Source organism: Eriocheir sinensis, chromosome 1, assembly GCF_024679095.1.
Source record: "Eriocheir sinensis breed Jianghai 21 chromosome 1, ASM2467909v1, whole genome shotgun sequence".
NCBI lineage: Eukaryota > Metazoa > Arthropoda > Malacostraca > Decapoda > Varunidae > Eriocheir > Eriocheir sinensis.
This window is the reverse complement of record NC_066509.1, coordinates 9,849,606-9,876,901: the sequence shown is the minus strand read 5'-3', so window position 1 is coordinate 9,876,901 and position 27,296 is coordinate 9,849,606. Positions and strand designations below refer to the sequence as shown.

Sequence of the window (27,296 nt, the reverse complement as noted above, 5' to 3'; positions counted from 1 at the left end):
AGAAGAAGAAGAAGAAGAAGAAGAAGAAGAAGAAGAAGAAGAAGAAGAAGAAGAAGAAGAAGAAGAAGAAGAAGAAGAAGAAGAAGAAGAGAAAAAGGAAGAAAAATAAAGGAGAGAAGAGAAAGAAGAGAAAAAGAAGAAAAAGGAAAAGAAAAAGAAGAAAAAGAAGAAGAAGAAGAAAAGAAGAAATAGAAGAAAGATGGTGATGATGAAAAATAAAGAATAAGTGAAAAATAAAAAATATAGAAAAATGAGGAAGAGCATGAGAATGGGAGTGGTCAAGGGGAGGGAGGAATATAACCACCACCACACCACCACCACCACCAGGGACGATTACCACCAGGAACCCCAAAAGCAGAACAGAGGAGGCAATAATAAACACACTCAAAGCCACACGAGAGGCCGCCAGCCCGCCACCACCCTGCCCGCTCGCTTCCAGGAACTCCTCTCTTTACTTCCTTCCCTTCGTGCGGAGAATTATCGCCGGTGTTTGTCGTTCCCTGAACCCGCGCAGACCTGGCGAGGCGGAAAAGGCGGGGCAGTGACCTTGACACACGAAAGGGGCAGGGCGAAGGGGACAATGGGGAGGAGGTTGAGGGAGGAAAAGGTTGGAAGTTCGGAGGGAGACAGTGAGAGAGAGGAAAACAGGAGAGGAGAACGGGAAGGAGGAGAGAGAGAGAGAGAGAGAGAGAGAGAGAGAGAGAGAGAGATGAAGGGGAGCTTAGGAAAGAAGGGAGATGGTGATGCTGAATTTAAGGCTGGTGCAGTGGAGAAGGTGGTTGAGGAAAGGAAAGCTGGAATACCCCCAAAAAAGACGAAGAAAGAAGAAATTTGCAGGAGGAAAAAAAGTGAAGAAGGAGAAGGCGGTACTGCTGTTAATCCCTTCAAGCCAGTCACAAAAACAATACTCACTAGATGGCAGCAGCGAATCGACACACCGTTCTTTTAGGCTAACTTATAACACACTCACGTAACAGAATTTCTCTTACACGGGATACACAATGCATTTATATTTTCTTTTTTCAACACCGTTTATTTAGGTTACTTCACAACACACTCACGTAACATAATTTCTCTCACAGGGGATACACAATGCATTTATATTTTCTTTTTCAACACGCCGTATACTTAGGCTACGTCATAACACACTCACGTAACATGTTTTCTCTGATACGGGATTGACAATTCATTTAGATATATAATTTTTTTTCATAACACCTTAGAGAGTTGCCTGATGCCATTAAAATAGTGACGTAGCTGCCCAGTGTATGCTGTCACGATAAGCAGGTCAGGTATAAGATAAAAGTATAAGGTGAAGGTATAAGGAACGAAGTTATTACCAGTGGAAAGGACTAGATTGGTTAAGGGCACAGTGCTTGACGTGTTTCTTTTGTTTATCGTTTATGCTTTACTGCCCCCATGCTTTTATTTTACTTATATCCACGTTCTATTTTCTTCCGTTTCCATTTTCTCTTATTTCATGTGTTCTGCTTATATTGTCTTTCTCACCTGAGTTTACATTTATTTAGTTTATTTTTAGCACACTTTTTTTAAGGTTACGGGACTAATTTATTCAGTTCTTCAATTAGTCTCTCACCCACTCAGTCCTTTCCTCACTGTATCATCTTTATTTTTCTGTTTCTGTTTAATATTTCTGTTTTATATTCTCTCCACTTGGTTGTTCTATTTTCCTGTTTTCTACTCTACCTTATTCGTCCTTTTTACACGCTTAGCTTTTTTTCTAATTTTGCATTCATTCGGCACGCCACTATTTTTTTAAAGCATGCAATACCTTCCCCACACTTCCTCCTCCTCCTCCTCCTCCTCCTCCACCTCCTCTTTCTTCTCCTCCTCCTCCTCCTCCTCCTTCTCCTCCTCGTGACCGGAATTTTCTTATCATTGCCTTGCTATCTCACCTCCCAAGAAACACTTAACATTTTCTGCTATAATAGTGGTCTTAATATTCTTTCTTTTCTTCCTTGTGAGACGCAGTTTTAGGGAAATCGTGTATAAAAGTGTGTGTGTGTGTGTGTGTGTGTGTGTGTGTGTGTGTGTGTGGAAAAGCATTGATGTTGTGTTGATGTGCTGCACGTGTCTTGTTGTCTGGTCAATATGACGTGTGTGTGTGTGTGTGTGTGTGTGTGTGTGTGTGTGTGTGTGTGTGTGTGTGTGTGTGTGTGTGTGTGTGTGTTGCATGGACTATAACAACTGCCGGAAGAAAGCATTGATGTTGTGTTGATGTGCTGCACGTGTCTTGTTATTTTCTGGTCAATAGGACGTGTGTGTGTGTGTGTGTGTGTGTGTGTGTGTGTGTGTGTGTGTGTGTGTGTGTGTGTGTGTGTGTGTTGCATGGACTATAACAACTGCTGGAAGAAAGCATTGATGTTGTGTTGATGTGCTGCACGTGTCTTGTTATTTTCTGGTCAATAGGACGTGTGTGTGTGTGTGTGTGTGTGTGTGTGTGTGTGTGTGTGTGTGTGTGTGTGTGTGTGTGTGTGTGTTGCAGTTCTAAGTACACCAGGTTTACATAACTAGAGTAATGTGAATATAGATTTTGAGATTTGTTTTGAGTTCGTAATTTTCAATATACAAACTATTATAGTAGAAAATCGTGACTATCAAGCATATACTTATTTATCATTTATGTATTACCTATTGATTTTGTATTTATTTTTATTAATTTATATATTCATTCAATCATTATTTTATTTCCTTATTTTCTTTTTACTTCCGTTTCAAGCGACAATATAAGATCACCTCATTGACTTATATAGCATCATTCTTCACTCCATTTTTTCTTAATAAACTAAGCACACAGACACTAATTAAAACCACCATTAATCATACAGGCATGCAAACAAACTATGTACTTACAGCTATCATCTATTTAAGCCCTTATAAGAGGTACTGCATCTCCCCTCTGTGTCCTTGAAGACAGACGTAACACACATGCATTGATCAAAACATACGTCTTAAAATACTATATATAACTGTCATCTACTTAAACCCTAATTAGTTGTACTACTTCTCTACTACTACGGACATTTATAAAAAAACAAACGTAAAAAAACATATATTTAATCCATTATAATAGGTACTGCATCTCTTCTCTAAATAATCCCATAACAGATGAAGATGACGAAACCACGGTCATTTATCAAAACATGCGCCATCAACAAACAAACCTAAAAACTTACACGTATACAACTGTCACCTATTTAATCCCTTATCAGAGGTAGTACTTCATTTCTCCTCTCCTTTTATCCCGCCACAGGTCAACATGGACGGGATGAACGGGCAGGCAATAAACAAGCCCAAAGTCTTTACCTACAACGTGGTGTTCGAACCCGAGGCCACGCAGGAGGACGTCTTGGCGCACTCGGGGGTGAAGCGCCTCCTGGACATGGCCATCGACGGCTTCTCTTGCACCATCTTCTGCTACGGACAGACAGGCTCCGGCAAGACCCACACCCTTACCGGCCCCCCGCACCTGGTGAGAGAGAGAGAGAGAGAGAGAGAGAGAGAGAGAGAGAGAGAGAGAGAGTCAGTGTGTGTGTGTGTGTGTGTGTGTTTCTGTAGTACCACTTGTGCATCTATGTGTCTGTTTGATGACTGTGTATCTGGTATGCATGTGTGTTTTTGGTATGCATGCGTGGACTAGATGGTGTGCATGTGTGTTACCTGGTATGTGTGTGCATCTTCTACCTGGGTCAATGACTGTACCTGTGTTGATATATTAATGTTTACATAATATATTATAAAAGTAGCAGTATCATCAGCAGCAGGGCAACAACAGTAGTAGTAGTAGTAGTAGTAGTAGTAGCTGTAGTAATAACCAAATACATTAAAAAATATCAGATAATTTTCAGATTTTTCAACGTATATGTAAATGTAGTATTTAGAATTAACCTAGATTATATAATATGATAGTAGTAGTAGTAGAAGTAGTAGTAGTAGCAGCAGTAGCAGTAGTAGTAGTAGTAGCAGTAGTAGTAGTAGTAGTAATAGTGAAGATATTTTTATATCGTTATTAATTTATTATCAATATTATTTAATGTCGACCTTCTTCCTGGAGAGAAGAGGAAGAAGGAGGTCCTGTTCCCTGCGCCTCTTGGAAACCTCATTAAGATTCATCACCAAAATTTACTTCATATTGACGCGGCCTCGCAATACGTGACCTAGTGGAAAAAGTGAGGTGTGAGGCAGGAAGAGGAGGAAGAGGAGGAGGAGGAGGAGGAGGAGGAGGAGCAGGAGGAGCAGGTCAAGGATCTCTCTTTCGTGTACTCATGCAGGGTTCCTCCTACCTGCTACTCCTTCAATTATCAAGCTCATGCACTTTTAAAATGTACCCGAGCCACTTACCCTTCCAGTACTTCGCTATATCTCTGTCCGTCACGCTCAAGAATAGAGGTTAAGGAATGGCGTCTTTGTACCCTTTTTTTTCCCCTTGCTCACATGCGCCTCTTCTTCGAATCCGCTGGTAAAGAGGGGCAGTGTTTTGGTGGCCGAGTATGCATGAGAGGCGGAATATGAGAGCGTAGAGGGTGATGATTTGATAATGGAAGCGTGTATGCGTTCGTTAGTGCGTGTTTAAGGTCATGGGATACGTTATGATGTGGGGAAGCGTGTATGAAAGGGTTCCAATGCTGTGTTAGGCCTTTGAAGTGTGGTTAAATTTAAGTCGGAACAATGATAAGCTCTTGTTGAAACTGGAGGCATGCGGTGAAGACCTGGGAGGAAGTAGTACAAGAACATGTAGGCGGGAGCTAAGGCCTTGAAGCGTGTATGTAGGCGTCTGGAGCTGTGTTAGGACTTCGAGGTATGTTTCATCTTAGGTCGGAGCAATGATAAGCCCTTGTTGAAACTATAGCATGCGTTGAAGACTTAGGAGGATGTACAAGAGCATGGAGGCGGAGCTAAGGGCTTGAAGAGTGTATGTTTAGGCATGCATCTAGGGCTGTGTTAGGACTTTGAGGTGTGTTTGAACTTGAGTCGGAGCAATGATAAGCTCTTGTTGAAACTATTGCATGCATTGAAGACCTAAGAGGAAGTACAAGAGCATGGAGGCGGAGCTAAGAATTTGAAGAGTGTATGTATCGGCGTCATGAGCTGTATTAGAAATTAGGACTTCGAGGAGTGTTTAATCTTAGATAGGAACAATGATAAGCCCTTGTTAAAACTGCAAGCATGCGTTAAAGACTTAGGTAGAAGAACAAGAACATGGAGACAGAGCTAAGGTCGGTATTTTCAGACGCTTTCGGCTCTTACATCAACTATTTCCAAAGGCCGAAGAGGAGATCAGTCAGGTTTTAATGAGTATTTTTAGGTTCATGGTACAGAAGAAGGGTCAAACTACCAGAGGGGTCATAAAACTACCTCTGGAAATGCCCACAACGCCTACGAAAACCTTGTCAAAATTGTGTGCTTGGGTGTTGAAGTGTTTTAAGAATGCGACCCTAAGGCCTTGACCCATGGAGGTAATAAGGCCTTGACCCGTGTATGTCGGCGTCTGGAGTTGCGTTAGGACTTCAAGGTGTCGGTGTGTTTGATCTGAGGTCGGGACAGTGACAACCCCTTGACATAATTATATAATGAAGGTGAGAAGGAATGTTAAGACTGCGAGGCGTGCGTGTTGGCGTGTAGGGGCTTTGTTACGGCCTCGAGACTATTATGAAGGTTCTGTATCATGTCAATTAGAAGTGAATGATGTACCGAAGCTGTGATATGGCGTGCGTTATGGCGTGGAGGGGCAATGTTACGGCCTCGAGGGTGGTGTATTAAGGCTCCGCAGTACGCCTAGCAGAAGTGAATGATGTAGCGTAAGAATAATTGTAAGGCTGTGAGAAATTATTGAGTGAGGACGTGAGGAGGAAAGGAAATCATTGCAGTGAAGTTACAGCTACTTGAAGAAAACTTACTGATTCGATACTCTATATTTCGTTTTATATAGTTCCTCCTTTTTGGCATTTTTTCTGTGTGATCGTGAAAAAATGAATGTTTAGCAAAGGCGTGAGGAGAAGGAAAACATTGCCCTGAATCATTAAAATCGAAGAAGACACTGATTTTATACTCATCTTATTTTTTTTTTATATAATTCATCCATTTTAGCAGTTCCGTAAAACCGTGAAAAAAAGTTTGATGAAGGCGTGAAACAGAGGAAAACCATTAGAATACTTGACGGCTCACTGATTTTATACTCACCATTGTTTTTTGTTTTTTTTCTAGAATTCCTCCATCTATTAATTTTGTAAGGCCGTGGAAGAAATAATGAAAGCGTGAAAGGGAAGAACCATTAGAATACTTGGGTTACTGATTTTATGCTCACCAATTATTTTGTTTTTAGATTTCCTCCACTTTAGCATTTTTTTCCCCCTTCCACCTGTCTGTCCCCTTCCCCCGCGCGGCCGGCAGTACTACCAGTCCACAACCGCCTCTTCCAGGGTCCGCAAGACCAAACCGCAGCCCAGTTTCTTCGTGGTGAGTCCCCAGAATGGTCCCCCCTGCCGTCGCTACCGCTCTTGTCCTTGTTGCAGTCCAGTTGTCCTTGTCGCTGCTGCTGCTGGTATTGCTTGGCCATGGCTAGCTAAGGCCGGTCCACTGGCGGCCTCCCTCACACACCCGTCTGTCATGTCTTCATTCCTCATGTGTCTCCGGGCTTACGACTGTTCTATATAACTCTTGGGGTCTTCTGCTAACTTTATGGGCATTTCTTCTACATTTCACTTTGGGACTCTACTTATTTAGCTTTCTGCATCCTTTTGGGTATTTGGGTTTGCTTTTGTACATCGCTGAGATTCAACTTAACTTTAATTTTATATATCTCTGGGTCAACTATGGAACTTCATTCTGCTTGCATCTTTCTAGCATTTTTATCACCTTTTATATCCTTCTGTGTTTTTTTTTTTTTTTTTGGCGTTTCAGGTCAATTCTTCGGGACTTTATGTTGCATCATGCATTACTTTGGGATTTCATTTTGCGTTACTCTTTGGCATTATTCTAATTCTTGGATCGCTATGGGGCATTTTGTCTTGCATTGCATAGGAATATTTACCTTCTTACATTACACTGAAAACTATAACATATTCTTTTCACCCTCAAATTAAAAAAGGTTTAATTTCAAGTTAAAAAGTTGAAATTCAAATTTAAAAAGTTGAAATTCAAATTAAAAAAGCTGAATTTCAAATTTAAAAAGTTGAATTTCAAATTTAAAAAGTTGAAATTCAAATTTAAAAAGTTGAAATTCAAATTTAAAAAGTTGAAATTCAAATTTAAAAAGTTGAATTTCAAATTAAAAATGTCGAATTTCAAATTAAAAAAGTTGAATTTCAAATTAAAAAAGTTGAAATTCAAATTTAAAAAGTTGAAGTTCAAATTAAAAAAGTTGAATTTCAAATTAAAAAAGTTGAATTTCAAATTTAAAAAGTTAAAGTTCAAATTAATAGATGAAGTGCAAGTCATAGAAAGAGATATATGTGCATACATACATACATAAATTTATACATCCACAAACTTATCATATATATATATATATATATATATATATATATATATATATATATATATATATATATATATATATATATATATATATATATATATATATATATATATATATATATATATATATATATATATATATATATATATATATATATATATATATATATATATATATATATATATATATATATATATATATATATATATATATATATATATATATATATATGTATATATATATATATATATATATATATATATTATATATATATATATATATATGTGTGTGAAAAAATCTGCGTGAGCGAGGTGGATCGAACTCGCGTCCCCTAAGGTGGAAACCCTAAGCTCTACCACTGAGCCATCGGGCAGTGTGTGTGTGTGTGTGTGTGTGTGTACGGTATGCATGTATGTATGTATGTATTTATGTGTGTGTGGAGGGGATGTGTGGTATGAGTGCTTGTGGAATGAGTGCTTGTGGAATAAGTATTTGTGGAATGAGTGCTTGTGAAATGAGTGCGTGTGGAATAAGTATTTGTGGAATGAGGGTTTGTGGAATGAGTGCGTGTGGAATAAGTATTTTTGGAATGAGTGCTTGTGGAAGGAGTGCATGTAGAATAAGTATTTGTGGAATGAGTGCTTGTGGAATGAGTGCGTGTGGAATAAGTATTTGTGGAATGAAGGTTTGTGGAATGAGTGCGTGTGGAGTGAATATTTGTCGAATGAGTCTTTAAGGAATGAGTGCTTGTGGAATGAGTGTTTGTGGTATAAGTGAGTGTGGAATGAGTCCTTGTCGAATGAGTGCGTGTGGAGTGAATATTTGTGGAATGAGTGCGTGTGGAGTGAGTCTTTGAGGAATGAGTGCTTGTGGAATGAGTGCGTGTGGAGCGAGTGTTTGAGGAATGAGTGCGTGTGGAATGAGTGTGTGTGGGATGAGAGTTTGTGGAATGAGTGCGTGTGGAATGAGTGTGTGTGGAATGAGTGTGTGTGGAATGAGTGTTTGTGGAATGAGTGTTAGTGGAATGAATGCGTGTGGAGGGAGGGGGTCTGGAATGAGTCCTTGGAATGAACGAATGTGGAATGAGCGAAACAAAGAAAACAAAATAACTACAGAGTTCCCATTCAATTACTACGGTGGAGGCGCCGAGTGCGGGTCATTCAATATAGCGGCCGGCGGCCGAACACTGACGGGGGAGATAACCCCTCCATGTGTATTAAAGCTCAGTGGGAGAGAGGCGCACTAATACGCTATACGTAGCAACGTAAAAATAATGAAACATAGAATACATTCACATACGTAGATTTTATATATATATATATATATATATATATATATATATATATATATATATATATATATATATATATATATATATATATATATATATATATATATATATATATATATATATATATATATATATATATATATATATATATATATATATATATATATATATATATATATATATATATATATATATATATATATATATATATATATATATATATATATATATATATATATATATATATATATATATATATATATATATATATATATATATATATATATATATATATATATATATATGACTTGCACTTCATCTATTAATTGAACCTCAACTATTTTTATTTGAACTTCAACTTTTTTTGATTTGAAATTCAACTTTTTTAATTTGAAATTCAACTTTTTAAATTTGAAATTCAACTTTTTAATATGAAATTCAACTTTTTTTAATTTGAAATTCAACTTTTTAAATTTGAAATTCAACTTTTTTAATTTGAATTTCAACTTTTATAATTTGAAATTCAACTTTTTGAATTTGAAATTAAACTTTTTTTAATTTGAAATTCAACTTTTTAATTTGAATTTCAACTTTTTTAATTTGAAATTCAACTTTTTTTAATTTGAAATTCAACTTTTTTAATTTGAGGGTGAAAAGGTGTAGTTGTATTGGAACTTGTATATTTTATTATCCCTTCCCTTAGATACGACAGGAATTTTTTTTAGTCCTGTCGACTGCATTTTGCATGTAAGGCATGACCAGTACACACACAAGCCAGTCCCTGTCGATGGCAGACTCGCGACACGCGCCTGCCGCCTGCAATACCTGTGGTGGTGTTAGAATGTCTTCTGTACCTGTGATTGTCTTATATATGGTGTACATAACACCTGTGGTTGCCTTAGAGTATCTTTAGCAATATCCTTAGTGGTCGCACAGTTCCCAAAGTACTTGTAGCAATGGTGCATCAGTGCACATGTGGTCGTCGTAGAGTGGTTGTAGCAGCACACGTGATGGTGATCTTGTAGTTGTTTGGATGACTGTAGTCGTCGTGTAGTGGCATCAACAATATGTGTGATGTTGCAAAAAGCTGCAGAGTTCCTGAAAGAAAGGGTTTGGGAAGGTAAAACACAAGAACAGTTTCCGAAGCATATAAGACGCAACGAGATACTGAAACGGCTGTAAGAATGAGAGAAAGGAGTGACTGGAGGCTAGACGAGGGCTGTGTGGATGAGAAAGGGAGAGAGCCTAAGACAAAGATTCTGAAGAAGGGAGAGGGTTGGTGGAGGGGGCTAGAACGAGAGAGTAGGGGAGTTAGTGGTGTACCTTCTCTGTACACACAACTGTGGCCTGAGTCAGAGGACAGGTGTGCCAAGGAGGGGCTCCACACCTGTGCTAGTTGCCAGCCCTCTCTCCCCCGGCAATGGGGGGGGGGGGAGATGGCTCCCTCTTGCACGAGGGAGCAATGGGGCGGAGCAACGACTTCGCCGCTGTGCCCCTCTTGTTTATTTGAGGTGAATGGGGTAGAGGAGATGAAGGAAGAAAGAAAAGGTGAAGATCTGGTGATTATTTACGTGTTTGAGTTTGCTTGACGTGTTTCTTTTGTTTATCGTTTATGCTTTACTGCCCCCATGCTTTTGTTTTACTTATATCCACGTTCTATTTTCTTCCGTTTCCATTTTCTCTTATTTCATGTGTTCTGCTTATGTTGTCTTTCTCACCTGAGTTTACAGTTATTTAGTTTATTCTCAGCCTCCCTCGTGAAGGCATTTGAGATCCTTACTGAGTATGTGATTTACCTGGACATTGATTTTCTGCCCGTATGACCTTTTACGAGGCACGGGTATTTTTTTTTTTTTGTTTAACTTATTATTTGCATTTGTTTACTTATTTATATTTTCGAGGTTTTAACTGTACGAGTAGAAACCGAAAAAGTAATTTATTACTGAAAACTCATTTGTTGCCGTAAAATTACTTTCTTATTCATAATTTTCACTTACGTCGTGACCTGCAAAAATTCGACCGGAAGGACCCGCCAGTGCGTTAACATTGATTATAAGTTTTTGTTACTTGGCTGCGATCTTGCCCTCGCTTCCTGCTCGAGCCAAAACAAGCTGCGGCGTCTATGAAACTTCACGAGCGAGGGTGATAAATTTACTTGTTATTCCCAGTTATGAACGACACACTGCATATGGATATCTATTATATTATATTATTATTATATTATTATTATTATTATTATTATATTTGAATTATTTTTTAACTCCTGGATTCCCCAAACTACTCAAGAGAGATTTCTTGCCCATTTGTGAATCATGGTGTCTAGGGCAGCAGCGTGTAGCAGACATAGAAGTAATGTAACTTGTTTACTTGTAGCTTGTAGAAAGGAGTACTTAAAAAGTGAAAGTGACCACTTGATAGATGGACTCAGAGGTACTCAAATGAAAGTCATTGTTTGCCTAGTTTTACGTAGTTGCTAATTTTAGTAATTTAGTAAATACTTGGATGAATAAAGTCTCTCTCTCTCTCTCTCTCTCTCTCTCTCTCTCTCTCTCTCTCTCTCTCTCTCTCTCTCTCTCTCTCTCTCTCTCTCTCTCTATATCTCTCTCTCTCTCTCTCTCTCTCTCTCTCTCTCTCTCTCTCTCTCTCTCTCTCTCTCTCTCTCTCTCTCTCTCTCTCTCTCTCTCTCTCTCTCTCTCTCTCTCTCTCTCTCTCTCTCTCTCTCTCTCTCTCTCTCTCTCTCTCTCTCCCTCCCTTCCTTCCTTCCCTCTCCTCCTTCACCTCTCCCTTTACCCCTCTCCCCTATCCTTCCTTCACTCCCAACTCCTATTTGAACTACCCTTGAGGAAGTAGGAAAAAGGGACCATCCATACCACAAGAGTAAGACACCATAATTATAACCTCCCCTTATCAGTATTCACTATTCAAATTAACGTTGATTAGTAACACTTATACCTGATTTATTATTTACTGTTATTTTTGATGGACCCCTCTAGTCTTTAGCGTTCATATGGGATTAAAACATCCCCCCTGCCCGTTCTTTTTCATTTCTTACCTAACTTTCCTTCATCCTATCCCCGACATTACCCCCCTCGTCCTTTGCCCCATCATCCTGTCCCTTCCTCTACCCATCCCTTCCTTCCCTCTCATCCTCGTGGTCATCCTCTCCCCTTCCAGCCTCTACCCTACTCATTCCTTCCCCTTACCCTCAAATCCTTGTGATCATTCCCTCCCCTTCCCTTTTCTACCAGCCCCTCCCCTGCTCACTCCTGCCTTCCCCTCACATCCTCGTTACTGATTCCTCCCCTCCTTCCCCTCTCATCCCAGTGGTTATTCCCTCCCCTACTCACTCCTCCCTTCCCCTCACATCCTCGTTACTGATTCCTCCCCTCCTTCCCCTCTTATCCCGGTGGTTATTCCCTCCCCTACTCACTCCTGCCTTCCCCTCACTTCCTCGTTACTGATTCCTCCCCTCCTTCCCCTCTCATCCCAGTGGTTATTCCCTTCCCCTCATTCCCTTCCCTTCCAGACTCCCCCCATTCCCTGCCTCATCCCCTCCCCAACTCTTTCCACCCTTCCCCTCATTCCCTTCCCTTCCAGACTCCCCCCATTCCCTGCCTCATCCCCTCCCCTGCTCATTCCTCCCTTCCCCTCATTCCCTTCCCTTCCAGACTTCCCTCATTCCCTGCCTCATCCCCTCCCCAACTCTTTCCTCCCTTCCCCTCATTCCCTTCCCTTCCAGACTCCCCCCATTCCCTGCCTCATCCCCTCCCCTGCTCATTCCTCCCTTCCCCTCATTCCCTTCCCTTCCAGACTCCCCCCATTCCCTGCCTCCTCCCCTCCCCTACTCATTCCTCTCTTCCCCTCATTCCCTTCCCTTCTAGACTCCCCCCATTCCCTGCCTCATCCCCTCCCCTGCTCATTCCTCCCTTCCCCTCATTCCCTTCCCTTCCAGACTCCCCACATTCCCTGCCTCATCCCCTCCCCAACTCTTTCCTCCCTTCCCTTCCAGACTCCCCCCATTCCCTGCCTCATCCCCTCCCCTGCTCATTCCTCCCTTCCCCTCATTCCCTTCCCTTCCAGACTCCCCATTCCCTGCCTTATCCCCTCCCCTACTCATTCCTCCTTTCCCCTCATTCCCTTCCCATCCCTTCCCTTCCAGACTCCCCCCATTCCCTGTTTCATCCTCTCCCTTCCCCTCCCTTCCCCTCAATGCCTGCCTCACCCCCTCGCCTCTCCCGCAGTTCGACAACCAGTCCAATATGTTCTCGGAGAGCCACGGCCTCATCGTGCGCTCCTTCGTGTACCTCTTCAACCAGATCCAGAGTCGTGACGACATGGAGTTCACGCTCAACGCCTCCTACCTGGAAATATACAACGAAAAGGTGCTGTTTGTAGTGTTCGTAGTAGTGGTGGTGTTGATGATGGTAAAACTTTCACCTATACTTAAATACAGACCTACCATATACTCTTCTTCCACATCACCCCACCAACTCACTCCTCCCTGCCCTTTCCTTACGTTCTCAGGTGATCGACCTCCTCAACATCGGGACCAACACAAAGCCTCTGCAGGTTCGCTGGAGCAAGAAGAAACGCGGCTTCTTCGTCGAGAACCTGTTTGAGATCGAGTGTGCCGAGCTGGATGACCTGCTGGCGGTCCTCGAGGAAGGTAGAGAGAGAGAGAGAGAGAGAGAGAGAGAGAGAGAGAGAGAGAGAGAGAGAGAGAGAGAGAGAGAGAGAGAGAGAGAGAGAGAGAGAGAGAGAGAGAGAGAGAGAGAGAGAGAGAGAGAGAGAGAGAGAGAGAGAGAGAGAGAGAGAGAGAGAGAGAGAGAGAGAGAGAGAGAGAGAGAGAGAGAGAGAGAGAGAGAGAGAGAGAGAGAGAGAGAGAGAGAGAGAGAGAGAGAGAGAGAGAGAGAGAGAGAGAGAGAGAGAGAGAGAGAGAGAGAGAGAGAGAGAGAGAGAGAGAGAGAGAGAGAGAGATTTACATAGACATTGAGACCACACATACGCTATGGTCCAAAACTGGGTGGTCTGTCCTTAAACCTAAGTGGAACAGGCCTAAACGTAACATGTTAACTGGGTGGGCGACTACCCACCTACAAAAATAAATTGGCCACCCACTTAATTAATTTCACCCAAAAGGTAAAAAAAGAAAAAAAATGGGGGGAATGACAGTAACTTTTGGTGTGTGTGTGTTTGCGTCATTTTACTACATACTGCTACTACATTTTACTACTTTACCTTGGCATTACTCTGCCATATGCACGAACTCACTCGCTACACACACACATACACACACACACACACACACACGTATATGTATGCATATATACATACAGTATAATTATAATGTGTGTGCATATTTCACAAGAAAAGTGATCATTTTGTACTATGTCCCAGATTCTGACTTCCGAGTGTTCAGACGGTGTTTACAGTTGGACAAGTAAAGACGTGTGACTCGCTACAGTGTCCTTGATTTTCGTCAGTCAGCTCGCTATATAGCCTACAGTCTACTACAAATTATTACAAGCCTTGTCACTTGTGTAATAACCCTGCTAATTCATGAGTGTCGATTGTGGGGGGGACGGGGGGACATGCCCCCCCCACTTTTCAGACTGAGGGGGATAGAATATCCTTCCCTGCCCTCCCCCCCCCCCCCACACACACACACACACACACTTTTCATGGTAAGCTGTCCATTACTAAGGTAATTATACACGTATGATCTTTTATATGCGATGACTAAATCAGTAATAATAAAAAAAAAATGTCCAGTGCCCACCCACTAAAAAAATCTTAGGTTTAGCCCTGAAGTAGAATCTTATTAAACTTTGTCACCAAGACTTTGCAATTCAACTTTAAGGAGAGAGAGAGAGAGAGAGAGAGAGAGAGAGAGAGAGAGAGAGAGAGAGAGAGAGAGAGAGAGAGAGAGAGAGAGAGAGAGAGAGAGAGAGAGAGAGACAGAGAGAGAGAGAGAGAGAGAGAGAGAGAGAGAGAGAGAGAGAGAGAGAGATTCACTTAAGTGATCTTATTACATGCTGTTTCTTTGAAGAGTGAGTTTAGCCAAATTTCTGCAGTTGAATATCAAAGTAAGACAATGTTGGGTGTGCAGGTCTGAGGAACCGGGCGGTGGCGTCTCACAACATGAACGAGTACTCCTCCCGCAGCCATACGATCCTCACCGTCAACATTACCTCCGAGCAGAAGGTGAGGAGCACATGTTTTTCTCTGTCAGCCTAAGAACCTCAATTTTAAGTGAGTAGAGGAAGAGAGGATAAGAAGCTGGGACAAGAACGGGGTGAAATTATTATGTATTAGGGGGGAGTGATTAGGATCGAAAGAAGGTAGATAGGACCAAAGGAATGGGAGAGCAGATTACTAAGGGGAAGGGGTTTGAGTAGACGCAGAAGGAGTGAGGGAGGAATTTATAAGAAAGAGTGGGTGTAAAATAGGTGTAAAATGTTATTCTGCTTAGACAAAACATGTTAACTATAGAAGGCACACAGGCTTTATGATTGAGAATATTTCATTGACCATTTTGAAATATGAAGATTGCATGGACCAAGACTTGTAATAATTATAAAGTTACATGGCAGTAATAATTAAAAACTGCATACTGTTAGATTTGTCCATAAAACTGTCATGAGTATTTCATCCATGTCTGCACTGCAAATATATGACACAAGTCATCATATTTTCAAGAGTTAAAACATTCTACTGTTGTTTTATGTCTGTATAAAGATATTACACCTTACAGCCTTTACATTACAAATTATCCTGCCCTTCCCCTAATATTTTCATATCGTATCGTCTAAAGAGGCAGTGGAGGCTTTTAAGATATAATTATGTTTGCCATCCCATCGCCACCAACACCATCATTACGAGTATCCTCTCAGCAATTCTTCACAACCCAAGACTCAAGTAATATTTCACCACGAGTAAAAAATTATTCTCAAATCTTTCATATTGTAATTGATTTATTTTTTTATGCAAGGGTAGAGTGACAGAAGAACAGGACTATCACCACTCACAAGTAGGAACACCATTGGTCCAGAAATGCATTTCTACTTATTCTATTATTTTCTTTCTCTTTCTCCAGGCAGATGATGGTGTGTACATAACAAAGAATGGCAAGATCAATTTTGTGGACCTGGCAGGCTCAGAGATGACAAAGAAGACCAACTCGGAAGGCAAGACTCTGGAGGAGGCCAACAACATCAATAAGTCCCTTATGGTGCTTGGTGAGTGCTGCACACACACACACACACACACACACAGCAGGGGAGGCTAGGTAATGATGCAGGTCTTTTATGTGAAGCATTTAACTACATAATATATATATATATATATATATATATATATATATATATATATATATATATATATATATATATATATATATATATATATATATATTTTTTATAACAAAGGAGGCAGCTCAAGGGCACACACAAAAAGAAAACAATGATAAAGAAAAAGCCCGCTACTCGCTGCTCCTAAAAAGAAACAAAAGAGGTGGCCGAAAGCAAGATCAAATACGGGAGGAGAGATGTCCTGATACCCTCCTCTTGAAAGAGTTCAAGTCGTAGGCAGGAGGAAATACAGATGAAGGAAGATTGTTCCAGAGTTTACCAGCGTGAGGGATGAAAGAGTGAAGATGCTGGTTAACTCTTGCATAAGGGGTTTGGACAGTATAGGGATGACCATGAGTAGAAAGTCGCGTGCAGCGGGGCCGCGGGAGGGGGGGAGGCATGCAGTTAGCAAGTTCAGGAGAGCAGTCAGCGTGGAAATATCGATAGAAGATAGAGAGGCAACATTGCGGCGGAATTTAAGAGGTAGAAGACTATCAGTATGAGGAGGAGAGCTGATGAGACGAAGAGCCTTAGCCTCCACTCTGTCCAGAAGAGCTGTGTGAGTGGAGCCCCCCCACACATGAGATGCATACTCCATACACAATTACTTTATCACCATAGAAACAGTACAACACACAATATCACTAAGAGCCATATACTCTTTTTACAGCAAAGAAGACAGCTCAAGGGCAAAACACGAAGCAGAAAATAAGTCTGCTTACCGTTTAGGGAGAGGTATTGTTGAGAATACACACACACCTCAAGGTCATAGGCATGAGATAGATTATTGATCATTACACACACACACATACACACACAAGGCCCGAGGCATTCAAGTATCAAAGGGTCTGGTAATTGTGTGCTAACAGTAAACGCCATAGACGAGAGGAAGAGAAAATTGTGTTGGTCAATATGTCTACGTCAAAGGTGATGAAGACCGGCCGTCTTTTATACCCCTTCCTCTCCCTTCACACACACACACACACACTTCAGCATTGTTTACATTCGCCTCAAGCAATATTCCACCCTTACCATTATTTAAACCGTTCTCTAATTATTTCCTCTGATGAAGACCACTTTGTTCTCCACCTTGTTATTCAGCACTTTTCTTATTTTCTTTTTTTTTCCACGTTACTTTCTTCCCAATAATCCAGCCATTAATTAAGATATGAGATCGAGCTGTTAGAATATAGTAAGAAACACCTTGCAGCTGACAGGAGGCAAATGTGGAGTAAATATTAATGCTCGTGCCTCGAGATGCAGCAACACATAACATTCCTTTAAGCTCACTTTACTCACCTTGAATTGATGAGACAGTGAATAATAGTGAACACATACTCTGCTGTATGTCATCTTCCACTATTGCTGAGGTCTCTGTTGTGTCATTTGCTGTCTCAAAATAAGATTCCTAATTAGAAAATAAATATATGATATCTAAGCTATTGATTTATGTATTCATTGATAATGATAAAAAAATAATTAAATTAATTATGATTACTTATGATATAATAATTATTATTATTGTCATTGTTATTATTATTATTTGAGACAAAAGTAAGCTCTTACAGATTTTAGCAGAGATTAGGCTACAAGTGAGGTTGAGGCATGCATTTATCAAGTTCAGAAAAGGAGTTAATATGACAATATGTATAAAAGAAAGAAAGGGAAGCAACTTTGCTGCAGAATTAAAGAGGCAGAAGACAATCAGTAGAGGTGACACTGATGAGGCAAAGAGCCTATGACTCCATACAAGGGCATACAAAGTCCTTGTGTATAGCATCTGGGAGGAGGAAAAAAATTGCTGGAGGCAACACAAAATATGTTATTGAAAACCAAGGGATAGATGTTTGGGACATCAACAATTTGACACCCACCCTCTAAGATGAGTCACTGCACCTCTGTGGTGTAGCGGTTACCACTTACCACACCTACCTACAAATCCTCCAGTCCGGGTTCGAATTTTGGCCTGAGCAGTTGTAACACAGCCCGCCCAGCTGGTCATCCTCCCTTTCGAGCTGGTCAATGAATGGATACTTGGGTAAACCTGGGGAAAGTAGACTGTGGTAGCCTGTATGCCATACTTACCTTATGTTCTGGGATATTGGGTTCTTGCCCACCATAGGCTCAAGGGCCAATGAAACAGATGACCCCCAAAGCCACGTGCAACAATAGCATACGCCCCCATCTCCTTTACTTTACCATACACCCATATTATTCCTACAGGAACGTGCATTGCATCATTGTCTGACCACCGGAGGAAGGATGGACACATACCCTACAGAGACTCTAAATTGACGAAACTTTTAGCAGACAGCCTGTCTGGAAATGGAGTCACTCTTATGGTCAGTAGGGTTGAGACATGCTTACTTAAGTTGTAATTAGTATTAATTTAGATATGCTCTTGTAATTTTAATTTTCATCTTACTTGAATAGCCTTATTTGATTCTGTATGATATTAGAATCTGCTCCTTATAATTCCCTAATGAGGTGATATATCAGGACCCCTAAATTTATATTCAATCCCTCAAAAATGAGGTGATTAATATAAGTTACTTTTAAGCACTACAGTTACTTTACACTCTGAGTGCCACATTGATGATTTTATGCATTCTCAGATTGCTTGTGTGTCACCTGCCAAGTCCAACATCAGTGAGACACTTAACACTTTGCGCTATGCCTCCAGGGCCAAGCGCATCCGAACCAAGCCTCTCATCATCATGGTGGGTGCCTTGACTTGCCCTTATTCTGCCTGTGCCCTTAATATAGTCCTCTCTCCTCTCCTTCTCTTTTTTTATTTCTTCCTCATAGTCACCATCTTTGTCCCCTGTCTTTACTCCAGCTCCCACTTCATGCATCTCTTTCCAGCCCTCTATTCAATATCACAATGTTGTTTGCCAAGTGTCACTGTAGAACTCCTGCTTTTATTCTTAAATTCCTGCCTTTATTTCATAGTCTGAAACCATTTTTCCTCCTCATAACCCAAATTTTCTATATCCCTTCATTATGAGTCTCCTCTCCTTGCTCTTCCCCTCCTATAGCTAATTAGTGCATTTTTAGCATAAATACTTTCTGAACACTCATGCACCTCCTAATGTTGATTGCAAAAATGTGTAAAGCTGTGAGATAAGAAAATATTTACTATTAGTTTTGAGGCCTAATTGCTTTCCCACTCACTCAACAGGACCCAAAAGAGAAGGTGATCTTGAGTCTTCAACAGGAAGTTAGCTTGCTGCGGGAAGAGAATGCCCACCTCAAGATGCTCATTGACCTTGGGGAGAATGGTGAGTCAAGGGGCAGCATAACAAACGGTTTGGCTGTGTTGATGGCAAGCACACAGAACCCAGGTTTCTGTTCACATAAATATTGTGGTATATTTTTATGTATTCCCATAATTATATGTGCTCTCTCATTTCATCTTGCATTAAAGAGATGTCCATAATTGTGATCTTAAAAATTGAAATTGAAGAAAGTTGAATAAAAAGCAAACTTAGTCAGGATTTGTTACACTTTGTAGAGCACACTGTATGTAGCCCAGCCAATTGGTTTTGAACTTAATCTGTCGACGAAAACTAACAGAAATGCAACTTTCAGATGACGGCAATGTAGAGGACGCCTGGCTAAGCTTTAAAAATCATTTACTCACTCAGCAGAACACATTCGTCCCTTTATGTGAAAAGTGAAGTAACACTAATAAAAGCCCACCTTGGTTTAATAGCGAAATTAAACACTCAGTCAAGGAGAGAAAATTGTTTTACAGGCTAAAGAAAGAGCAAAGCATGCCCAAAAACATTAGACTTTATCATGATGCCAGGCGACGAGTAAAAAGATTAGTATGTCAGGCAAAGCATAGATATGAAGAAAATATTGCGGCCAACTTTTAAAATAATCCGAAATCCTTCTTCAGTTACATAAACAACAGAAAGACGTTCAGAAGTGAAATTGGACCCTTAACAAACAGCGACGGTGCACTAGTGACTGACAGCCAACACGTTGCAAACCTCTTAAACAATTACTTTTCCTCGGTGTTTAATACTAATAGTCCTCCCACCACTGCCACCAACACCAGTACTAATGTAAATCCTGAGCATGCATTGCCTAACTTTGAAATAACAACCGATGAAGTCCTTAAAGCCCTCCAATCACTTAAAACATATAAAAGTCCTGGACCTGACAAAGTATATCCTACACTGCTTAAAGAAACAGAGCGAAATACTCTCCTCCCTCACAGCCGTATTCAATATGTCCTTGCAACAAGGAATCGTTCCTTCGGATTGGAAAAAGGCTAACGTGACACTGATTTTTAAGAAAGGAGACAAAAAATTACCAGGTAATTACAGGCCCATTAGTCTAACTTCAGTTGTAGGTAAGCTACTTGAGAGCATTAGAGACAAAATTGTGAGTTACCTTGAAAGCCACTCATTAATTGGGGACTCACAACATGGCTTCTGTAACAAAAGATCCTGCCTATCAAACCTATTGACCTTTTATAACGACCTCTTCTCAGTTTATGATGTAACCAAATCACTGGACGTAGTCTATCTTGATTTCCAGAAAGCGTTTGATAAAGTCCCACATCATAAATTACTTTACAAATTAAAGCAAATAGGTATTGATGGTCAAGTACACCAGTGGATCGCGAATTGGTTGAGCAACAGACAACAAAGAGTGGTGATTGACGGATTTAACTCAGAGTGGGCGCCGGTCACTAGTGGCGTCCCTCAGGGCTCGGTTCTTGGCCCAGTGCTCTTCATTATTTACATCAATAATGTGGATGTTGGACTCAATAAACGCATTAATAAATTTGCAGACAACACAAAGATTGGTAACTCGGTTCACACTGGCGAAAACAGGCAAAGCCTCCAAGAGGATTTGCACAAAATTTCATCTTGGTCGGATAGATGGGAGATGCCCTTTAACGTAGACAAGTGCCAGGTCCTTCAAGTTGGAACAAGGAATAAGAAGTTCGATTACGAAATGTACGGCGTTAAACTCAAAAACGTTCAATGCGTTAAGGATCTGGGGGTCAAAATCGTGTCAAACCTCAAATTCTCACAGCAATGCATCAATGCAGCAAATAAAGCAAACAGAATATTGTCATTAAAAGAAACTTTTTTATTGAAGAATAAAGATGTAATACTTCCACTCTACAATAGTTTAGTCAGACCCCACTTGGAATATGTGGTACAGTTTTGGTCTCCCCACCATGCAAAGGACATTGCTAAATTAGGTGTTCAGCGTTGGGCAACAAAAATGATCCCTTCCTTGCGCAACAAATCTTACAAAGAAAGGCTTTCCACCCTTAACATGTTCTCTCTTGAGAAACGTCGCCTCTGAGGAAAACTGATCGAATGTTTTAAAATACTTAATGGTTTCACGAATGTAGACAGATCGACATTGTTTATGATCGATGACACTTTGCGTACGAGGAACAATGGCGTAAAACTCAACTGTTGACAAGTAAATTCAGACTGCACCAAATTTTTCTTCACCAACGTTGTAGTGCGAGAATGGAATAAGCTTTCACCTTCAGTGGTTCAGTGTAACACAATTGACTCCTTTAAAAACAAGCTCGACCGTTACTTCCTTCAACTTAATATTAACTAGAGTTGAAATGCAGCGTTTTGGAGCCATCTGATTAATGTAGAATCACTTAGGTTTAAGGACAAACCACCTAGTCTGGACCATGGGGTCTGTGTGGTCTGATTTTCTTTGTAAATTTATGTAAACTGAAGCAGACCAAGACTTGAAAATAAGGTTCTAGAAATATTGAGGCAGTTTAGTCATATGTAAAAAATGAAGGGTAATTTAGTAAGATTGTCAAAGATTTCATCATTAATGGTAATGTTGGAAGAGGCAGACTAAAGAAGATGAGGTAGGGTTATGGAATGACATATATCTAAATAAAGTATGGAGATCTGCTATTAAGTGAACACAGCTGACACTTGCAAGCATGTTTTGAGCCTTTCATGGTAGGAATGGGAGGAAAACAAATTGGTGCTTCTTTGCAGAGTTAGATAAAAGAAGAGTGACATAAAGGTCCTGGTTCTGATGTGAATGATAGTCACAAGAGATGTTGGAGATTTAGTGATTTAGACATAAGAAAAGAGAGAATGATTTAGAGTTGGAGATGAACATAAGAAAAGAGAGAACCATTTGGAAACTTATGGATCAGGTTTTCCATCTTAAGCTGGCATGTAGATGTACTCACCTGTGTTACACTGATAACATGAGTGATTGTTCACGCATATACTGTCCACAGGTGTTCCCCAGGAGGGCCCTCATGAACTGAATGGTCACCTGGCAGCACAACCTAATGGTGTGGATGTGGAAGAGGATGTTGCAAATGCAGGAGGACGCCCAGGTGTGCCACCTGACCATTTTATTATTCATGACTTTCTATTTCTCATTTCATAAAAGCACTTGGTATTAGCTTTTTATGGTCATTCAGTATAAGCATTGGTTCATATATCCATTCCTACACAGCACCAGGCTTGATGTCTCGCCAAGGCTCCTTCAGGATAGACAAGGACAAGCTGGAAACACTGGATAACCAGGAGCTGGTGAAGCTGGTGCAGCAGTACATGGCACAATACAGCAACATCAGAAGAGAGAACAAAGAGCTACAGGTAAGGTCTACAACATTTCACAATTTTTTTTCATATCTAACAAGCCTCTGAAGTACTCTTTCCTACATTTTCAATGCATTCAAGGAATTAAATATCACTCCTTTTGCAATACTTAATATCATGTTCTATATCATCCAATATTTTAAGAACTTCAAAGAGATGTTATTGATCCAGCTTGTATCATGAGCAGTTGAGCTTATGCTTGTGCCCTATAGAGATCAGTAGGTCATAACTTTTCATTTTTTATATGCTGTCTCCTGCAGCAAGTGTCAGCAGCCCTGGTCAAGGATCAAGAGTTGGTGTGTAGAGAAAATGAACGACTCCTGCGCAAGCTTGAGGATGTTAACAGGTGGGTCAGGCAGGGACTGTATGGCTTTTATTGATATCTTTATATGTGTGCTGAGTATATTTTGCTCCCTTTTATTCTTTTATTGTTTCAGTTTTGTTTGTATAAATCTTTTAGTATACCTTTTCCTAAACTTTCAAAACTAAATTCATTATTGAAAGGCTTAGTTTTTTTTATGTGATAGTGTTTTAATTTTGCACAAGCTAATTAGTAGTGATTCCACATACAGTTAAGTGCATTATTACCTCATATATCAGTCATGGTAGTGAGTCTCACATTAAACTAATATTCGTCCAGCCTCATCCACACATTATATATTCAGGCGTGTAGCACTTTAGGCACAGAAACATTGGACATCTCACCGAGGCCTTTAGTCAGCCACTGTGTTACATTATGCAGTGTTAAATTCTGCACTACAAAATCTCGTTGAAGCTGATCATTACATGTCAAATCGTGGGTGTGAGAAGTGGAGTGCATGCTGGCCACAATGAACAGCAGCCTCAACATGTACTGAGAGAGACAGCAGTGAGAGGGAGATGCCTGTAGCTGAGTGAGGTGAGGGTAAAAGCCACATCACCTGTGTAAAGCCCTCTTATTTGCAGGGATGTGCCACACTCAGACCCCAGATCACAGACCAAGGGGCTGAATGACAAGTAAGTAGAAAGTGGAGCTGAGGGTGTGGGTGCTGCATCATTGATAGTGGTGGTGGTGGTGGTGATGGTGGTGGTGGTGGCGGTGGTGGCAGCAGCAGTGGTGGTGGCAGATGTGGCTTGGTATTTTTTACTGGGAGTGTGACTGCACTGTTACACAACTTCCTAACAAGGATGGCGTGTGTTTTTATCACCAGTGAAAGCAAAGTGTGTGAATCACTATTCATCTCCTGTATACTTGATTGCTGTATACTGCAGTTATACTCAGTCATTTCATTCACTCTGTAAGGTGTGGATAGTGTTGAAAATTTGCAACCCATCATCATCATTATTATCATGTTTATCATCATTATTATCATTATGATCATCATTGGCCTATTAGCTGCTTGTTTGCATGTGTGTTGTCCTCATCCACTGAGATGTTTTACTTTCACATTTTTATGGAATGCTTCTTGCCATGTTTGGTGGAAATTAATGCATAATAAGACAATGGCTTGACATGAACTCTTTTTTTCCCAGATCGATTTGCTAGCTGAGATTTTGTTTTCCCATACCAGCTACTAATAAGGCTTTCAGTATACCTAGGCTGTACCTATTTCTTATTGAGCTTGACATTTTAATGATTAAGAGAGAGAGATTAGATTTTGTACATTATAGTCAACATGTCACAGCATTTGTTTAATCTTGCTATAAAACTTAAGGATGTATAACAAAATTGAGTGTGGTAAAGTTCTTGAAATCAAATTGGTGGGATTTATTTTTTGCCACAGTTAGTTAATACTTAAAGCTTCACTGGGAGAAGAAGAAAAACTATCAAAAGAACATTGTAGCTATAGTTATTTCCCTTTGGCTTATTTGTGTTTGTGATTGTTTTGTTCGGCAGTGTGTGTCGCCGCTCCCCCATCATCCCTGCCCAGCCCGCAGTGAATGGGGAGGAGCTTTTAAATGCCTCTCTTAGTGGCAGCAGCCTTTTCAGAGGTGGGGGATCATCTGGATCATTCATTTCCAGGTCTCTGCCCTCCTCCTCCTCCTCCCAGGTGTGGATCAACCCACTTAATGAGTCTCGAGGAAAGGTGAGATTCAAGTATTAGTAGACACTGTTTTGCCTTGAAAAAATACAAGAATAACTGTGGCCTTTACTTCCTTTCCCATCTTGGTTAAGAGCATTTGACATACATTTTTGCATACATTTTCACTCTGTAACCTATACCCTTTTTTTTTTTAATATGAATGTATCATTACTATAAATTTCATTTCCATCTAACTTGTTTCATGTAGATACAGAGTAGGATGTCAGAATGGCCTCAGATAAAAAGTAACAAGAATAGGAGAAAACATACAAGTAAGTCTCAAGAAATATGTCTTAGTAACATTAGAAATAATGTTTTTGTTTAGAAGTTTTAAAAAACTGAGAGCATTTATCACAGGACTCAGGCTCAACGCCCTCCAGCAGAGGCAAAAGTGAAGATGGCAACCGGCAACGTCACGTCCCAGAGTCCATCAACAAAGAACTGGAGAAAAGGAGAATTGGCAAAAGGTAATCAATTTGACCCTCAATTTTCTGTGTGTCACATTGATGTTTGTACTTTGCAATTTTTTCTTGTATTTCTGAACCCATCTGAAAGCCACTGAAAGGTCATCAGGATAAGTTTCTTTGAGTGAGAAGATTTCCTTTAAAAAAAGAATTAAGAGGGAAATTTTTTTATGTGCTTTTCCTTTTGCAGGTTTTTATAAACATCACTGAGCTTTTAAAAATTAATGGCGCTCCTTCCTTTTCAGCCTGACAGATCTCACAGGGTCTGGAGGCCCAGGAAGAAGCAGCGGAGGGCGACGAAACAGCTGGGATGAGAGGAATGAGAGGAAGCCTCCCATGAAGAGCAAGAGCATGTCCCCAGGAATGGGCACTGGCAGAAGGTACTGTGCAGATTTAAATGTTTGTAGTAATATGTTTACGTGACCTCACAGCTTAAAGTAAAAGTAGAATTCTTTTGCAGTAATTATTAATCAACTTATTGAAGCTTTTAACCTTTCATGAAGAGACATTCATGTAAGGGTTGTCTTTGATCTTATTCTTATCTCTTAGTTTATTCATAATAGTGATCCAGTGTTTACAATTCCACTGATTCATTCCACCTCACAGTTATTCTTTCCATGCTATGTGAATCTCCCTTCAGTTATGTAGATTTCTTCCTCTTTGTCTCTCCTCACAGAACTAGGTAGTCACATAATTTGAAGAGAATTTACTTTATCATCAATGGTTCTATATCCTGCAAAGACAGAGACGGGAGATTTAAAATGGTCCTGTGATCATCCAGACAAGTGTTATTGGTAAAAGTCAAGTAATGAAGGGAAGATCCTGTCCCTAGTCTCAACATCTTGCACTGAATATGCTACATCACGTTGTATGATATTTATGAATGTTAGATGCACACTGCTTCAGTACCCTGAGTAATACACTTGTGACAATTTATCTGCCATAGATTACAGCAGCAAAATATAGATGATACCATGCCTCACCAAACTTTGAAAGAGTTGCTACAGACATGGGGAAGCATGGCATAAAACATATCAAACATATCAAATATATCAAAGACACAAATAGCCCAGATTCTCCATCTCATCATAAAAGCATCAACCTGTCCTTCTCATTTCTTCCCTGCTAAGCTGTCAAACTCAAGAAGACATTTCTGTGACTTAGCATGTCTTGTCCATTTCTTGATTGGGGGCTGTAGAGTAGTTGGGAGTAATATTGCAATTGAGCTGCATGTCATTATCAGTATCCAGTTAGTATTTGCAGTTTAATCTTATAGACACAGTATATAACCTTTAGTCTTCTGTTTCCCTCTCTTTTTGTGTCTGGTGTTGCAAGACATATGTAACATACAGATTTTTCTTGAGCTTCCTCCTCCTCCACACACCACTGGGAGATCCTGTGCTGAGGGACAGTAATTACTTTCCTCATAATACCACCATAGCAACCTCAGTAACTGGCATTGCCAGTTATGAAACAGTTGTAGACACTTTGAAGATTGATGTTTTGTCAGTATTCTCACCATTTTTTAGCATTAAAGTTTTATTAATCACAACTTGAACAGACTATGGGTAAAATGACAGCATTTTCCACAATATTAAAAGAATGACATATGAAAGCTTTTCAATGTGTCACTGAAATACACAAGGTGGTCTGATGAGGAGAATAATTACTTTACTGAGCCAAGAATGAAAGAGACTAGCTGAACCTGGCATGTTGCAGTGGAGGTCGAGGTAAGGCTCGCTCCAAGTCGGTGCCGCGGCCAAAGGGTCGAAGGCGCAAAGACGAGCCCCAGCGTGCTACTGCTTCAGGGGACACAGACGACAGGCCCCAGGGCATGCAAACGTCGTAGCTGTGTCGCCCCTCTCTTGCCAGGTAGCTTCCATAGTCTCAAATAGACGCTCAAAGGATTCCACCGCGTTCCTAAGCTGCCTTGTCTTGGTCGGGAGAACCTGTTTGTCTTGGAAGTGCTTCCCCTTCATCTGACTTGAGTGTCAGTCATAAT

General features: G+C 40.4%; 1 protein-coding gene across 12 annotated transcripts in view; it reads left to right on the top strand.

The window, feature by feature from the left end:
• Positions 1 to 27,296, top strand: part of LOC126991911 (kinesin-like protein KIF3A) — a 70,273-nt gene that overhangs the window by 41,909 nt on the left and 1,068 nt on the right. For 6 of the 12 annotated variants that reach the window (XM_050850692.1, XM_050850636.1, XM_050850600.1 and 3 more), the window contains 17 exons: positions 3,275 to 3,493; positions 6,412 to 6,477; positions 13,031 to 13,171; positions 13,314 to 13,455; positions 14,899 to 14,993; positions 15,886 to 16,027; positions 18,362 to 18,480; positions 18,754 to 18,858; positions 19,320 to 19,419; positions 22,398 to 22,499; positions 22,622 to 22,764; positions 23,028 to 23,113; positions 23,713 to 23,763; positions 24,644 to 24,833; positions 25,188 to 25,297; positions 25,540 to 25,674; positions 27,014 to 27,166. In XM_050850692.1, the coding sequence (XP_050706649.1) occupies positions 3,275 to 3,493; positions 6,412 to 6,477; positions 13,031 to 13,171; positions 13,314 to 13,455; positions 14,899 to 14,993; positions 15,886 to 16,027; positions 18,362 to 18,480; positions 18,754 to 18,858; positions 19,320 to 19,419; positions 22,398 to 22,499; positions 22,622 to 22,764; positions 23,028 to 23,113; positions 23,713 to 23,763; positions 24,644 to 24,833; positions 25,188 to 25,297; positions 25,540 to 25,674; positions 27,014 to 27,143 (2,076 nt within the window). In that variant the 3' untranslated portion in view covers positions 27,144 to 27,166. The remainder of the gene's footprint in view (positions 1 to 3,274; positions 3,494 to 6,411; positions 6,478 to 13,030; positions 13,172 to 13,313; positions 13,456 to 14,898; positions 14,994 to 15,885; positions 16,028 to 18,361; positions 18,481 to 18,753; positions 18,859 to 19,319; positions 19,420 to 22,397; positions 22,500 to 22,621; positions 22,765 to 23,027; positions 23,114 to 23,712; positions 23,764 to 24,643; positions 24,834 to 25,187; positions 25,298 to 25,539; positions 25,675 to 27,013; positions 27,167 to 27,296) is intronic. The other 6 variants (XM_050850878.1, XM_050850920.1, XM_050850745.1 and 3 more) reach the window with 6 other exon arrangements.